The 15,475-nt window shown below is 35.3% G+C and overlaps 2 protein-coding genes across 3 annotated transcripts; one reads left to right on the plus strand and one right to left on the minus strand.

Annotated features, from left to right (window-relative positions):
• Positions 1-2,481: 2,481 nt before the first annotated feature.
• On the minus strand, positions 2,482-6,866 carry LOC111408735 (probable glucuronosyltransferase GUT1). Of its 2 annotated transcripts, none has more exons than XM_023038493.1 (8): positions 6,281-6,866; positions 5,311-5,457; positions 5,157-5,221; positions 4,574-4,643; positions 4,129-4,347; positions 3,183-3,326; positions 2,965-3,100; positions 2,482-2,872 (listed from the first exon to the last, which is right to left on the minus strand). In XM_023038493.1, exons 1-8 carry the CDS (start codon positions 6,665-6,667, stop codon positions 2,643-2,645), a joined length of 1,398 nt encoding a protein of 465 aa, XP_022894261.1. In that variant the 5' UTR covers positions 6,668-6,866; the 3' UTR covers positions 2,482-2,642. The 2 variants fall into 2 exon arrangements, with proteins under 2 accessions (XP_022894261.1, XP_022894262.1); XM_023038494.1 differs by having other exon boundaries at positions 2,602-2,877; positions 6,281-6,667.
• Positions 6,867-8,049: 1,183 nt separating this feature from the next.
• Positions 8,050-13,426, plus strand: LOC111409368 (auxin efflux carrier component 6). The gene is made up of 6 exons (XM_023039423.1): positions 8,050-8,528; positions 9,224-9,795; positions 12,288-12,489; positions 12,564-12,649; positions 12,728-12,869; positions 13,312-13,426. The coding sequence occupies exons 1-6, from the start codon at positions 8,104-8,106 to the stop codon at positions 13,424-13,426; spliced, it is 1,542 nt and encodes a 513-aa protein (XP_022895191.1). The 5' UTR covers positions 8,050-8,103.
• Positions 13,427-15,475: the final 2,049 nt, after the last annotated feature.

The following is a 15,475-nucleotide window of genomic DNA, read 5'->3' on the forward strand; positions in this document are numbered from 1 at the left end:
TCGCAATGTTTATTGAGTGTTGCCAAAAGTTCCATATAAACGTTGCGAAAAATGAAACTTTTCACAGCACTCAATAAACGTTGTGAAAGACGACATTAGTAACATCTATTTAAAAAATGTTGCCAAAACTCAATTATGTTAACCAATGGCAACATTCACTTATTAAAATGTTGCAGTAGACTCCTTTATCAACACTTAACTACCGAATGTTGCCTTTTATATGTTGCAAATGATTATTTTTGGTGTAGTGAAGAGAAGTACTATATCATAAAGTTTGTCAATTATTCGACCCATTATTGTCTAATTTACCATACCAAATGATTAAATGAGAGGGACATATGACAATTTTATCAATTATTCGATTCACATTATCCAATTTACCAAAGTAAATGTTAAATAAGAGGGAAATATAATAAAGTTAGTCAGTTATTCGATTCACTCTTATCGAATTTATCATACCAATGAATTCTAAGAAGAAATAAAACCATCCCATGAGATAAAAGGTGTGTAATGATGATGCATTATTGGTGGGTGTGTGAACGAAAGAAGAACCTACCAATTATACAAAAGAACCAAGCATGCACGTAAAATTTGTTCAAAAATAATTAGTAAAAGCTTAAAATATACTCATTTTTTATTTTTTATTTGTGGTTGCTTATCATATATGCTATAGGGGCAGAGTCAGTATCAAACATTTTTTATTACTATTATTTTTTAACTGAACTAATATCTCACATATAAAAAAATTACAAGGAATAATTAAAATGGGTTGGGGCCGCTGATATGCTAATTGCTTCTCATACTCAATGGCCCGAGACATTGAGGAATATTCATGTTTATGAAGTTCCTAATTGATGTTGAATGGAATGGTTTTGAAGTTATCCAAACAAGATATTATGTAAGCTTTTAATCGATAATCACTCAATAAATTTTGTGATTTTCATCTAGGAATCTTCATTAAAAAAAACCACATAATCGCACAAAAAAGTAACGCATACACTTCAAGCATTCCAAAATGTCTTCACTTGAGGAAAACAGTATATTTGAATAGTAGGATTTGATAATCGCTAATTTGCTCATATTGGCAGCATTTTTCCTTTCCTTATTTTTTTGCTATGACTGAAGAAGCAATACCAAATATGCTCCTAAGAAAAGCAGAAGTACTCCTAGAGCTAATCGTTCGTACGTATAAAGAACTTAAACGTGAGAGTAGTATTATAGTACAATAAAGAGATAACAATGACTATTAATTATATACATATAACATAAAGAGTATCTAATATTGACTGCAACTTGCCCACTGCATACCAAATATTAACTGTCTATTTAAACTACGTAAGGCTCTATATACCTTATTTCTCTGCGGATATCGAATATCTCTTGCAAGAAATTCATGTACACCGTTTCCTACTTGGATTGTGATACAGCCAGGTACTTTTTCCAGGCCCTGGTGTTTCGTGCAACCTTAAAGTTCAAAGCATCCTGCCAGCGTCCAATCCAAAAGCTGCTAATGAAAGTGAAGACACCCCAAAAACAATAGCAGCAGTCCTATTAAGTTGGTCTAATGAATCCTCATTTTCTTCATTAATACACATACTTTAACAACTGCCAAACTTTCTCCTGGAAAACCAAAAGCTGCTGATGAATATAAATACACCCCAGAAACAATAGCAGCCCTCCTATTCAGTACCTAGGTCTAATGAATCCTCATTTTCATCATTAGTACACTTAATTGTCCTCGAGTCATATCCCTTTCTCGATGGAGATTGAGCCATTTGCTCTTCCAAGAAAGACGACAAATCGTGTGCCCAATTTTATCCATTTTCTCTCAACCAAAAGTATGGGTTTATCAAAATTTTGAAGATTTAAATAAATAGCAAAACTTGTTCTTTCTTGGGTGTACCCTATAAGGTCTAATCTGTTTATCAATTGTAAATTACATGTTAAATGTTGTACTGTGTAGCAAATCATCTCAGTTGTCAACTTGTATGGGGGAGAATATTTGTTGCTAAAATCTCATTTTTAGAATTGTTAAAGGAGTGCTGGTCTAAAATATTTTGGGCACGGCGCAGCTCACCTCAACCACTCTAGGACTAGGACTAGGACTAGGACTAGGACTAGGACTAGGACTAGAGTTCTTATCTATTGATTTTTGAATGTAAAATGAAAGTAAATAAAAATTTTCAAATAGAACAACAATTTTAAAATAGGCCCCTAGTCCATGCCCACTGACCGCTGTGCCTCTACAACTTAACTCGGCAACAACACATACAATGACAAGCCAGCACAGGACACATTCAATATTGAGGAAATTGCACTCCATATCACTTTTTGGCTTGGCATTTTCAAAAATTTCACTTTTTAATAATCATTGCAACTAGATTTAAATTTCTTCGAAATGCACAATGATGTTCGATTCAGCAATACAGCATACCCAAAATGTAAAAAACAATTCTCCGCAAAATGATCAATGAGCTTATATGAGAGGGGGGAAAAAAGTAATCTATTTGCCTCGAAAAATTCAACATCGTCGTTTCTATACAGCAAATATGCTACGAAAGCATGTCATCTCTCTCTCTCTCTCTCTCTTCGCAATATATTGTAAAGAATAGTAGAGACAAAATGTCCCCTCCAGACCATATTTAAGGCAATGGCAAGGGAGGTTTCCATTTGCTAAATTCTACCAAATCTCTGTTCACTATAGATCCATTATGCAGCCAGAATGTCTCCGTAGACTGATGGAATTGCGTCACTTTCTTTTGAAGTTCCCACATAATGCCAGTGAACGCAGAGCACGACTCGGATTCAGGAGCATAAACCCATAAGCACCTTACCTTTCTACCTTGAGCTATCATGTCCTCAATATCATTATCTGAACTAAAAAAAAAAAAAAAAGGCTTTTAGCCACAAATCAACGGATTACATCAAGCAAGAAAGATGCAAAAAACAAGTCTGCAGCCCGACCTGGAATAGATTCCAAGTAATCCAAAAGTTCGGGTCCTATGCGAGTAGAAGGCCATTTAATAGATATCTGTCTGTAGTCGACTATATTCTGAAAAGGTAATTCTACTTGATCTGATAAGATAACCGGAACACATTCCTGTTCAGCACAACCAAATGGCAGCAATGAGTTAAGAAAGAGTTGGTTTGCATAAGATATGTGTAAATAGTAAGATACGAACCACAAAGAATGACTCGTAAAAGCGAAGAGTCCACGAGGATTCTCCACGTGGAGATAAGCAGAATTTTGCATTTTGGAGGTGTTTAAAGTATTCCGCTCTTCCAAGTTTGTCCGGGCCACTCAACTTCAACTCAGGGGATTCCAACTGTTCACAGAATCAACATGTATTATCTTTTCGAGGGATTCAGTACATAAATTAAATACATAAAAAATAGCCAAAATTATGCTTGGGTGAGCTTATAAGGCTACACTTCTGACATGCTACAATTAGTAACAAGCAAATAGTCCAATTATCAATCCAAATAGGCGGTCTCAATGATAGTATGTAGCAAAACCAATGAAGTTGACCAATTTCTGCAAGTCCAATCTGCATAGTAAGCATTTGAATCACCATTGCTAAGACCCGTCTTGACATTTCCATGCTTAGGGCTATATTCAAATAATTAACTTAACCCACCATAGCCTTATCCCAAAACATCCACGTTAATTAGGACACATTCCAAGCAAGACACATTTAAAAGGCATTTTTTCACTTTCTTGAAAGGGCCCAAATTCCCTGCAACTTGTCCTGGAACAATTATTTTATTTTTCAAATTTTCTGGTTTCAGTAGGGATAGAGGGCGTGGAAGAGATATATAATATGACTTCAATGATCTATATATACATGTCCGTGAGACTAATTTCCATGCTGGACCTTAATATTTTCTATAAAAATATAAAATATACAGAGTGTCAGTACTAATTCCCTTTCCATAGATATTAAAGCTATTTTCTATGCATCGATAGAGATTCCTAACCACAAAGTCAACTGCTTGTAACCCTTCAATAAATCCACGATTCAAATAATTTTTTTCCTTTTTTGGAGAATTTTGAAGCACGTGTATATTGGTCAAAAGAAAAATTGAAAACAGAAAATGAATATGACAATCCAGAAAAGAAATGCACACCTTATCAGGGAATTGCTTTGCGAGCTCTATTAGTTGCAAACGGCCAACCTTTCCTTGTGCTCGACCTAAAAAGTTTGCCAAATACTTCCTTTTTGATAAAGGCAAAGGGTCAACCAGCCTAGCCCCGTTAGCTGTCATCCCATCATCAACATTTCCAGGTATGATGATGTCTTTCCACGTATTGAAGGCACTAGTGTCTCGTTTATCTGTGCGGTCTCCCTGCATTCACAATATAAACAATCTTCAGAAAATTGATTCCGAAAAGATCTTCTACTTAAATTCAACATATAAATTGGCTAAATTGAAACTCTCAGCTACGCATTGTTGCCTTTTAAAATATTCCAAGTCAAGAGGCAAAGTGCGGCGACAATACTACTCAAACAACCAAAAGCAGGTTCGGGCTTCACCAAGGTAAGACGAGGAATACGTTCTAACAAGACCATACCTCGGGAGTCAGAATTATGGAACGGTTCAAATATGTTGCCCAAGACTTGAACAAGTGAGCTCCAGCACCACTGTAATTTAGTGAAGAACGCACATCATAAATGATTCAACAAAAATGCTGGAACCTACTGGATAAATCAGCTTCCCAGCAGGTAGATATACACTTCATGTTAGTAGTATCAAAGAAATGTGAAACTAAGCAGAAAATTTGTACGAGAATTCACTTGCTTTCTTCTCCTTCCTTAAATTAACTCTGTGTTCTTCTTCTTATGTTTTGAAAGGGCAAGCAGTTTTGAATCTTTTGATCTCATCAAAATGAGACCCATAAAGATAAATGACAAGAATTATTGGTTCAGAGAACTTTGTTTAAGAATAAAAACTCAAATTTATTCAGAAGACTGCAAATACTAAACAATTAAGTGCTACGGAAGGAAAACAGTCATCATTCTAATAATCTAAAGTATAGGTCTAATTAAGTAACATACAAGTTCCTAAATTATGTTTCCTTATAAATGCAATTTCATTAAAAAGTTGGTAATACAATACTCATGTGATCACAATTACCAAGAACCAAAACATCATACCTTGGGAAGACAAAAATATGGTTGCGCCCACCAGATAACCTGAAATATGGCATTTGACCTAAAACCTGAAACAAAATACAGTCCATGTGAATTTTGAAGTACAATATTATAATTTTTGTAAAGTTACCAGTCTTAGAATCAGAAGTCACAGTACCTTGACGTAAGTTTGGTTGATCTCTTTATCACTCAAGCCACCCATCATTCGAACGCATTTAACAGAAGTCGGCACAAAGAACAGATCCGCCTCTTCTTTCTTTCTTGTCCGATACCTCGACTGCAGAAGCAACCTGTGTATTTTAACCTACAGGACATGGAGAATTTATATCGAAACAGATTACTGAAGTAGTTCTACAAAAAAGAAAAACCTAGTTACAATTTTGCTTGTTATAACTCTTGCTCATGCCCTCTTCTTCTTCCCAAGGCAGATGTTTCGAGGGAAAAAGCTTCTATTTACCTTTAATGAATAACATTGAAAAAGAACCACAGGTCCTAAGTACTTATAAAAAATGACATAGGGATGATGTTCTTTCATAAGATTGCTTATCTCATTACCTTGCTCGTAAGATTTTCGTAATGCCTGGGTGAAGTTGTGCCCCTTCATGATAATGAGAGTAATTTCATAAAAGTAAACTCAATCATACTTCTGGCTCACAATTCACCAACAACAATTACTAATAACCTACTTTGATGTATCCGTAACATAAGTACAATTCATTCTTATTTGTACATGACACACTGGTCCTCGCTACGCAATATATCTCCTACTACTTGATTCTCAGCACGTCATCAATTCATTGTCATTCATTTTCTTCTCAAGTATGCACAGCCACAGTCCCATGTTTAAAAAGAAAAGAAAAATTAATGCTTTTATCCCAGAGAAAGTCTCATCCGATAAATGTTTCGCATCTGATATATCCTTATCCTGAGAGTTGTGATTCCGAAGCCTTAGAATATAAAATAAAATTTATCAATTGCTCCAATGCAAGAAAGGAAATGTAACGTGGGAAGGTTTCACAATAATTCTGATTCTTTCCCAAATTAATTAGAACTCCAAGTTTAGTGAGAGGGAAAAAAAATTTAAAAAAAATTAAAAATGGAAAGCACACATTACCAGATCAAATTACCTGAGTGCCCCATTGGCCTTTGATGCAAGCCTCAGGAGAAATCTTACCCTCACGGCCATATAACAGTAGCTTGAGTCCTTCAATCTCGTTCTCATCATACACATAGATCTTCAAATTCAGGTGAGTCCCATACCCTCGATCGGGCCATCCAACGGAATCCCCAAATCTCAAAACGCCGTCGTATTGTCGATTGACATCGGCGAATGAATTGAAGTGCGGCGAAGAGCAGGGTCCCAGAGAGTGGTCAAAGAGTCTAGTGAGGAAGAAAGTGGCGACGACTAAGGCTAGGGCGGCGATCTGGTGGATACGGGTGCAGAAAGTGGCGCTGTGGTGAGGGTGTGAAGGGAAGAATCTTGTGCTTTTGTTTGCAGTGTTCATGCTCGCCATTGTTGCAATCAAGCATTGGTTCTAGTTCTAGCTTCGTTCCGGGTCCAATGGAGTCGAGTAGATCCGACCCGAGTCTGAAATGCGGACTGTCCAAATGGTTAAATGGGTTACGTGGTTGAAGTTTGGATCACTGGACCCAAAATATCCATCCTGGGCTCGATCCAGTAAACTGTTCTCTTTTGAAGCCAATTGATGGCAAGACAGAAACTAATGGGACGGTGCGGACCAGTATGCACGCATCCGACCGGTTCAGGTACCGTACGATACATTTCACTTTCAGATTTATTATTATATATAAAAGACAAATATTGTAGGCTGATTTTATTTTCGATTGCCGGTTGTGTCCGTACTCGACATGTGCCCAACCCTACTCTCAAAATCGACCACTTACAAAATTGTCGAGGTCATTCAAAAGACCTTGATTGAGAAAGAGGAAAAAAGAAAATGAAGAAGAAAAAATTGAGAGATTTGGTTGTTTTGGTATGGCACATAATGCCGTATCACCAAGTTTATTGTCGATGCTAAATAGAATCTTAACAAGAAAAATAAATGCTCGGCTCCGACTAAAGCATGTATAGATGAAGTGTTTATAAACTATTTAAATCATAAATAAATAGAAATGAGTTATGTATAATTGAATTGTACTTTTGAGTCTCTTGAAATGAGAGGATAAAAATTGACTTAAATATTCATAACTATGTTTTGATTATAAGATGAGAGAACATGGGCACAGATGGGGATGAGTCTTAGTAGAGTAGAGATTCTAACAATTTGGTCCTCATTTTTAACATTCTTTTCTTTTCAAACTCATTTTCAATTGCATATTTCATGATATCCACAATTTTTATTAATTTCTCAACCACGTATTTTATCAATTTTTATTAAAATCGACTAAAATTTTAACTTTTTGCTAAATCCAACTGGGGCTAAATAAACCAGTCCATATAGAGCTTCCTTCAAGTAAAATCAACTTAATTAGTTTGGAAAGAAATTTGAACAATTGCCCTCAAACTATTGACACAGTCACAATATTGCCTCAACCATTTTTCTTATTTTTGCAACATTTCATGTATTTGACTGTTATATTTGCAATTCTTTTTTGAAAAAAAAAAAAAAGGAAAAAGGAATATACAAACACGTCTTGTCTTCTCAACTTCACTACACTCCACCCCACAGCCATCGACTCTTAATTTTATTGAGATGATTTGTTTTGCAAACATTATAAACATAGGACAATTTGTTTTGTAATTTTGGTGCAACAAAGTACACTACACTATCAGCCAACCTCTCTCAATTATTATTTCCAAAATTCCACAAGGACAATCTTGTCTTTCCACTTAATCTACATGCAACACTCCTATATATATAAACCACATTAACCCTAAAATTATTCATTCACTCAACTTCTTTTCAAAGAGCTACAAAGCAATTTAAAGATGATAAGTTCAGATGATTTCTACAAAGTTATGTGTGCAATGGTGCCTCTATATTTCGCAATGTTGCTTGCTTATGGTTCGGTGAAATGGTGGAAAATATTCTCGCCGGAGCAGTGCTCCGGCATCAACCGGTTTGTAGCCGTATTTGCAGTTCCGGTACTGTCGTTCCATTTCATATCTCAGAACAATCCATATGAAATGGATATAAAGTTCATTTTGGCTGATACTTTGAGCAAGGCCTTTGTGCTGTTTTTGCTATCATTTTGGTGTATTTGTAAAGGAGAATTGGACTGGTTGATTACTCTTTTCTCAGTTTCTTCTCTGCCAAATACATTGGTTATGGGCATTCCTTTGCTCAATGCCATGTATGGAGAATTCACAGAGAGCCTCATGGTCCAATTAGTTGTTTTACAGTGCATTATCTGGTATGTTACCAACCTCACTCTATCGACAAATCGATCGATTTATGTAGAAATTTTTTACATATATCTTTTCGCTCCTTACGTGAAAATTCTGGCTCGATCACTGTATACATATATTTATATATATCTGCGTTTGTACCTCTTCAAAAGTCACACACACTGTGACTTTTGTTGGAAGCATGCTGCAAAGTGAGGAAACATTGGCCAAACACCTGGAGCACACATAAAGTTAATTGAATTTAGTTTATAAAGTGATTGAATTTTTGCCAAAAGTTAAAAAGTAAACAGTGAGGAGCTAAAGTAGACTCACTTTTAGACAAAAAAAAGATAATTTAACTACCACTTATTTCATGTGAATTTATTTGTTTACCACTGTATATGGTTCATTTCATGACAGTAGAATGTGTATGTGGGTTCGTGCATAAATTTTTACGGTGAATATCAACATATGGATAGTAATTGTCCTCTTTTACTTGGGCTCGAGACCGACTACAAAAAATTTTTAGGCGGAGTAATACAAATTAAAGCAACAGTGTAAAATTTTAAACCGGTAAATAAAGTCCATGTTTGGTAGAGATTTTTCTAAGAATCGGCTGTCAAATATTTTTTTTATGATGTGTGATGTGTGATATTTCGGGTTCATGTGAAAAATTATTTTAAAAAATGAATGAGCTAAAACTTATTTTTGTTTCATGCAGGTACACTTTGTTACTATTCCTATTTGAGTATAGAGCTGCAACAATATTAATCCATAACCAGTTCCCTGGTCACACAGCTGCCTCTATAACAAAATTTGAGATCGACAATGACGTCATATCCCTAGACGGTCGGGACCCACTTTGCACGGAATCGATAATTGACGACACGGGACATATTCGGGTGCGTATCAGACGATCAATATCATCTGCTCCAGACTCTAGACTATCATCCTCAATTGGACTCACCCCTAGGGCATCAAATCTCTCCAATGCAGAAATTTTCTCAATCAACACACCATCTCGGTTGAACGAATTTCACAACGAATTAGCACTTGGATACCGGTCCACGAGTCCTAGGTTATCGGGGTACGCCTCATCCGATGCCTACTCTCTCCAGCCTACACCTAGGGCCTCGAATTTTAATGAATTGGACATAACCACCATGACAACCACTGGAGTAGTTACTCCCTCATGGGCTAGATCTCCGATTGTCAAAAAAATCTGGCAGTCGCCTGGAATACGTAACAGCGGTCGTGACGGCAATGACGATGTTGTTGATGAACATATTGGAGGTATGTTAATGCATGGTCAAAATTTTCACCTGACATAAATTACTTTTGCAGGGTTTTGTTTGGAATTAAGTATCAAACATAATTATAATTTAATTTTACCAAAAATAAAAACAGACATGCATGCAGAGAAACGTAGCTATCTGTAGGGTTTGCATGTACGTTTTGTCAAGATTCTGTGAACAAAGTCATGTCCTGTCACAGTTCACCTGTTATAAGCAGACCAGAATTGACGTCACCTCTTGACGACAATCGAATTAACTGACAAAAATGTAATCACAACGTTGAAAGATCTTTATTAGGCCTAAGAGTTTCCTAGCTAGCTAATTGACTGAGATAAAATGACAAAAATTATATGTATATAATAAATTTGATATGGATGCATATACTGATGACAATGGGTCGAGTAGGCTCGGCTCTTTAACTCACGAGCTCGACTCGGACTCGTGGAAGACGAGCCGAGCTTGAGCTCGACTCATTGCTCGGGGGTGAGCTTGGCTCAGCCCACAAGCTCGCGTGCTGAGTCGAGCTCACGAGTAGTAAAAAAAATTTTTTTTTGTAAATTTGCACATTTTGGATATTTTAAAAAAAATTTAATATTTTTTGGCGAGCCCACGAGATCGGCCCACAAGCTGCTCGTGGGCTCAATGAGCCGAGCAGGTTGGCTCGTGGGATTGAGCCCCTCGGGCTCGGGCTCGTCATTCGACGAGCTCAAACCGTTCACGAGCCAGGTTTTGACGAGCCGAGCGGCCGAGCGGCTCAGCCCACAAGCTCGCGTGACATCCCTAGATGCATAAAGTTGGTTGAATAGTAGATGTAAGAGGGAGATTCAATGCAATAGTCACTCGAACTCTAATTTACAAATTGCATCAACGCTATAATTCTAGTCTAGATTCTTATATTGTTTTATATTATAAGAGTCCGTGGGATAAATCTTTCGATAAAAATTGTGAGTGCATGAAGTATTTGGTTAAAATTGAATTTTGATTAGAAAAAAAGAAAGAAAGGTTGCTAATTAAACTTAGTGGGGGTGATGAATTGCAACAACTTGCTTGAAATTATACTTTTCTTGGATTCTCTATCTATATTGTAGAGTTCTTCTCATCTTTCAACTTTCTATTTCGCTTTAATGACAATGTGTTGACTGCTTTTAATTGTCAGATGTTTTCGAAATCAATTGTAAATTATAATTTATCCCTTCTGACCTTGGGAAAGCTTTACCCCTTTGTCCTTCTCTTCTTTTTGATTATTTTTGCTCCTTTTCCAAAGTAATTAGTACTTAATGGGGTTAAATCTCTTGATTTCTAGTAATTTTCCCATGTTCCCGAGTGGGTTCGTGGGTAAACTTATACATGATTACAAAAACCTTCACATTTACTATGTCCCTATTTGTGCCCCATTATTTATTAATTCATTTTTTCGTAAACTCATTTTTAATTATGCATTCTTCTGATAAAATGATTTTACACATAAACTCAAATATTTTTCCTTACTTTTTAACTGCATGTTTTTTTTTTTTTTAAATCATTACTACAAAACTCACTTTTCACAAAAAAAGGTGGTTTCAAACATAGACTATAATTCAATTCAACATACTCATGTTTCGTTTGATAGAACTTTTGCACTTATTTCTTCTAGAAAACTTCTTGAATAAGCTACCTTAGGTCAGTTTGATCTAAAAACTATTTTAACTAAACCTAAATACTTTCAAAAAATTATCCGAACATATTCAAAAGCAGCATTTTAGAAGCTAACAAGTATGTTGAACTAACGAGTCATTAGCAATACTCGATTTATCTATATTTTTATCATCCAATAGAAAAGGGCAATTTTTATCTTCTCTTTATTATGATTTAAAAAGGGATAATGTGGGAGTTGGGGGACAAATTTAGGAAAAATATTGATCGGGTCCACTTTTTATTAATGGATTACATGATTACTTGAAAGCACGTGTGCTTTAATTGGAGTACATGTATGATTGCTTCATTTGAATTTATGAAATAATAGAGTGTATGTATGATGAAAGTCCCACTTCATGTAACTTTATCGTAAGGGTAGGAACTGTCATTTTCCCTTTTCTTTGGTCTTCCACAGACCTAGCAACTGTTACCCATCAGTCGAAAGACTCAAAACAAGGAAAATTGTATCTTCGACCATTAGATTTTATAATTTTTAGAAAGGAGTAATTTACAATTATATAATTAGTTTCGACGGTCAAACCATGTAAACACCGTCAAATAATCTTCACATAACTATCACATGTTATAATTTAAAAAGTTTCTACCTTAGGCTACTGTCAAAGGGTAAAGACTAACTTGTCAATTGAACTATGATTAGGGATGAATCACGCAATTTTTATACCTTTATACTCAATAACTCATAATTTGTGCACACATGCATGTATATACTCGATAACACATAATTATGATTAGGAACATTATGTATTATTCTATATAATTCAGTGTATCAAATATATCTCATTATTTCTTTTACAGATAAAGATCTTAGCTTCAGAGATTGTGCAAAAATTCAAGTACAAGAGGGAAGGGACGAGATGACTACATCAACCAATCAAGAAATGCCACGTGCTTTGGTGATGCTAAGATTAATTTTGATCATGGTTGGAAGAAAGCTTTCTCGAAATCCAAATACCTATTCAAGCGTTTTAGGCCTTGTTTGGTCCCTAATCTCATTTAAGTAAGTCATTACTCAACAAAAATAAGCTTAACTATATTTCTTTTACGAGAATAAAAAATCCATTGTTTGAGCAGATGGAAAGTAGGGATGCCCAGTTTGGTGAAATACTCTTTCAAAATCATTTCGGATGCCGGGCTCGGAATGGCCATGTTTAGTTTGGGTACGTATTTCTACATTCTTGACATGCGCAGTAGACATTACTGAAAAAATCGAAGATTAAAATCAACGAGTTTTGCAGGGTTATTCATGGCACTTCAACCTCGAATAATTGCATGTGGCACTAAAATGGCATTAATAGGGATGGCGATTCGATTTGTGGGTGGACCTTTACTTATGTCAACCGCATCTTTCGCAACTCAAAGGGCTACAAATATTTTAGAGTAGCCTTGTCCATGTTCTAATGTTTTCCACACGAAAAATACGTTGCAAGTTATGACTGAGAATTTGGAACATAACTTATGCAGCTCTTTGATATCCTTTAGACATCTAATTGTATTCCAATGATCATATGTGAACTTTTTGGACATTTTGAACTCCTTTAAGGACTATACCATCAACTCCAAAAGATTTTTTGACTTTTACAAGTCTTTTACATTAATCCATTTGCCTAAAGATTGCCAATACACTAGAAACCTAACACACATCAATTGTTCTCCTCAACAAGCTAACGATTAGCATTTTGGTAAAAAATTGTGAAAATCAACTTAACCCTGTTGGCATAAATGATTATATATCATGATCACAATGTTCAAAAATCCCCAATTTCTTAGAGTTAAGAAACTTTAAATTAATATAAGATGATAATACTTCAATTTACTCAAGATATGACAGTCGCAAATGCCCAATCCCATCAAGTTTCATAGGCAGACAAGATAACATGATTCAAGGATTAAAGAGGAGACTGAAATTGATATGTTTTACCACTTATGTCTCTTGAAAGCGAATATGTAAGTAAGAAATTAGAAGATAAAATCATGTCTATTACAAATCACCAGACATGTCTTCAATATCATAAAATGCATTCTCACTTTAAAAGGCTTCTTTTAAGTGAAACTATTAGTATAAAAGTCTAAAGGCCTAACACATTAGCATAAAATCGGTTTCAAATTTGAAGTTTGACTTCACCTCATATCTGCACATATCATGTTCAGTCTTCCAGCTAACAATTAGCATTCTGATCTAAATTTGTGAAAAAAATAAAAAAATAAAAAATTATCCCAGTTGATATAAAAATTTATATCCCACGATCGTAATGTGTAAAAATTCCCCAATTTCGTAGTGTTAAGAAACTTTAAATTAAAAGAAATTAAAATTTTTTGAATTAGATGACATGTATTTGGAAATATCTAAATCAAAGATCCACCAGGAAGAAATTCTTGAAGGACTTTGAAATGACAAACCTATATGAGTAGAGGTTGAAATAGCACATGGTTGTGTGGGTAAAAACTTGTGAACCTACTTTGCTAAATTAGTCAACATGAGACTAGAGGAAGATGGTGTACGATGCAAGATAGAGCCTCTAAGTCCCTCAAAATCACTGTGAAGTGGCATAAAAAATTGAACCAATTGCTGCTCCTCTCTATAATATATTCCTTACATGCTTTTAGCTCTGCTGATTTTGTAAGAACCAACTCATCCCAGATCGAATTCATAGCAATGTAAAACTCGAGAATACTCATATTCTTCTATCGTAAAGCCCATGTGTCATTCTTCAACTGATACCGTTTTGCAAAATTAGACTTAGTGTACAACTTTTGAAAATGATCCTAAATTTCCTTTACTGTTTCATGCTTCGCCAATTGTATACCAATGAATTGCTCAACAAAATTATGAATCCAAGCAAAAAAAATTTGCATTTTCGGACTCCCAATTATTTAACTGTCACATAATTCTCAGCAGTATCCTTGAGTTTCACAATAGTTCCCCTAATATAACTCTACAATCTTTTTTCCCTTAAGAAAATTCCTCATCACAGTACTTAATTATGAGTAATTCTTATCATTTAATCTGACACTAATCATACCTTTTAATTTCCATCATAAACTCAACAATTGAACAATTACAGTTAAAAGAAGCCACCCAATTCTAAAAAAATCAACGAGAACTAACAATCGGCCATGAACTACAATTAGAATATACTGCACACTGCACAAACAACCAAACTAATACCATCAAACAATTAAAAAAAAAAAAAAAAACTTATCAAAGAAGAAGTTGTCTCTTTGAAGCTGCCCAAGAAAACACCACAAGCGCCCTCACACCCCACCACCTCCGTTCACGAGCCGCCAGAATGCTGCACGTTGTCCTACAAGCGTTGATCAGGGTGGATTTTCTCATCGTCATGAACCCAAATATGGTCATCAATCTTCCAATGGAAGTCGAGTTTGATAGATATTGTATATTTTCTGTGGCGGCTCAAAGAGATATTAGAGTTTTGTTTTCTTTTCAATTTGCACGGATTGTTTGGGAATGAAAGGAATGAAGAGATCGATTTGAACACACAAATTTGGGCTCTGATAACATGATAATAATATAAAGGGAAAATTACAACAGCGGTCCCTAACCTTTTCCTTTTTTGCATACTTTTATCCTAATCTTCATTTTGTGCCAACGAAGATCCCTAACATTTCATAAATATACACTTGACGTTTATTTGGACGGTTTCACCTTCAATTGACTGGAAAAATCCCTTGAACTATCTACTACGATAACGTTTTTATTGGATGTTGATACCTTTCTGGATGGTGTTTTGGACGGTTTCCGTCTAAATGGACCTCAGGTGCATATTTATCAAAGATTAGGAATCTCCGTTGGTACAAAATGAAGGTTAGAGTAAAATTTACAAAAAATGAAAAGGTTAAGAATCGTTGCTGCAATTTTCCTTAATATAAATCAACATAATGCTTATAAATCAAACACAGAGAGAAGAAAAACATATGGCAGGAGGAGAACAAAAGAATGTTTATGAGTTATCAAAATTAGGGTA

Source organism: Olea europaea, chromosome 14 (assembly GCF_002742605.1).
Source record: "Olea europaea var. sylvestris chromosome 14, O_europaea_v1, whole genome shotgun sequence".
NCBI lineage: Eukaryota > Viridiplantae > Streptophyta > Magnoliopsida > Lamiales > Oleaceae > Olea > Olea europaea.

Coding starts and splice junctions, on each gene's coding strand:
- LOC111408735 (XM_023038493.1), bottom strand. CDS start 6,667: ATGGCGAGCATGAACACTGCAAACAAAAGCACAAGATTCTTCCCTTCA. Junction 4,644..5,156: donor CATATTTTTGTCTTCCCAAG/GTATGATGTTTT, acceptor ACTAAATTACAG/TGGTGCTGGAGCTCACTTGT. Junction 3,327..4,128: donor CAAAGCAATTCCCTGATAAG/GTGTGCATTTCT, acceptor TTCTGTGAACAG/TTGGAATCCCCTGAGTTGAA.
- LOC111409368 (XM_023039423.1), top strand. CDS start 8,104: ATGATAAGTTCAGATGATTTCTACAAAGTTATGTGTGCAATGGTGCCT. Junction 12,490..12,563: donor TGGTCCCTAATCTCATTTAA/GTAAGTCATTAC, acceptor TTGTTTGAGCAG/ATGGAAAGTAGGGATGCCCA. Junction 12,650..12,727: donor AATGGCCATGTTTAGTTTGG/GTACGTATTTCT, acceptor CGAGTTTTGCAG/GGTTATTCATGGCACTTCAA.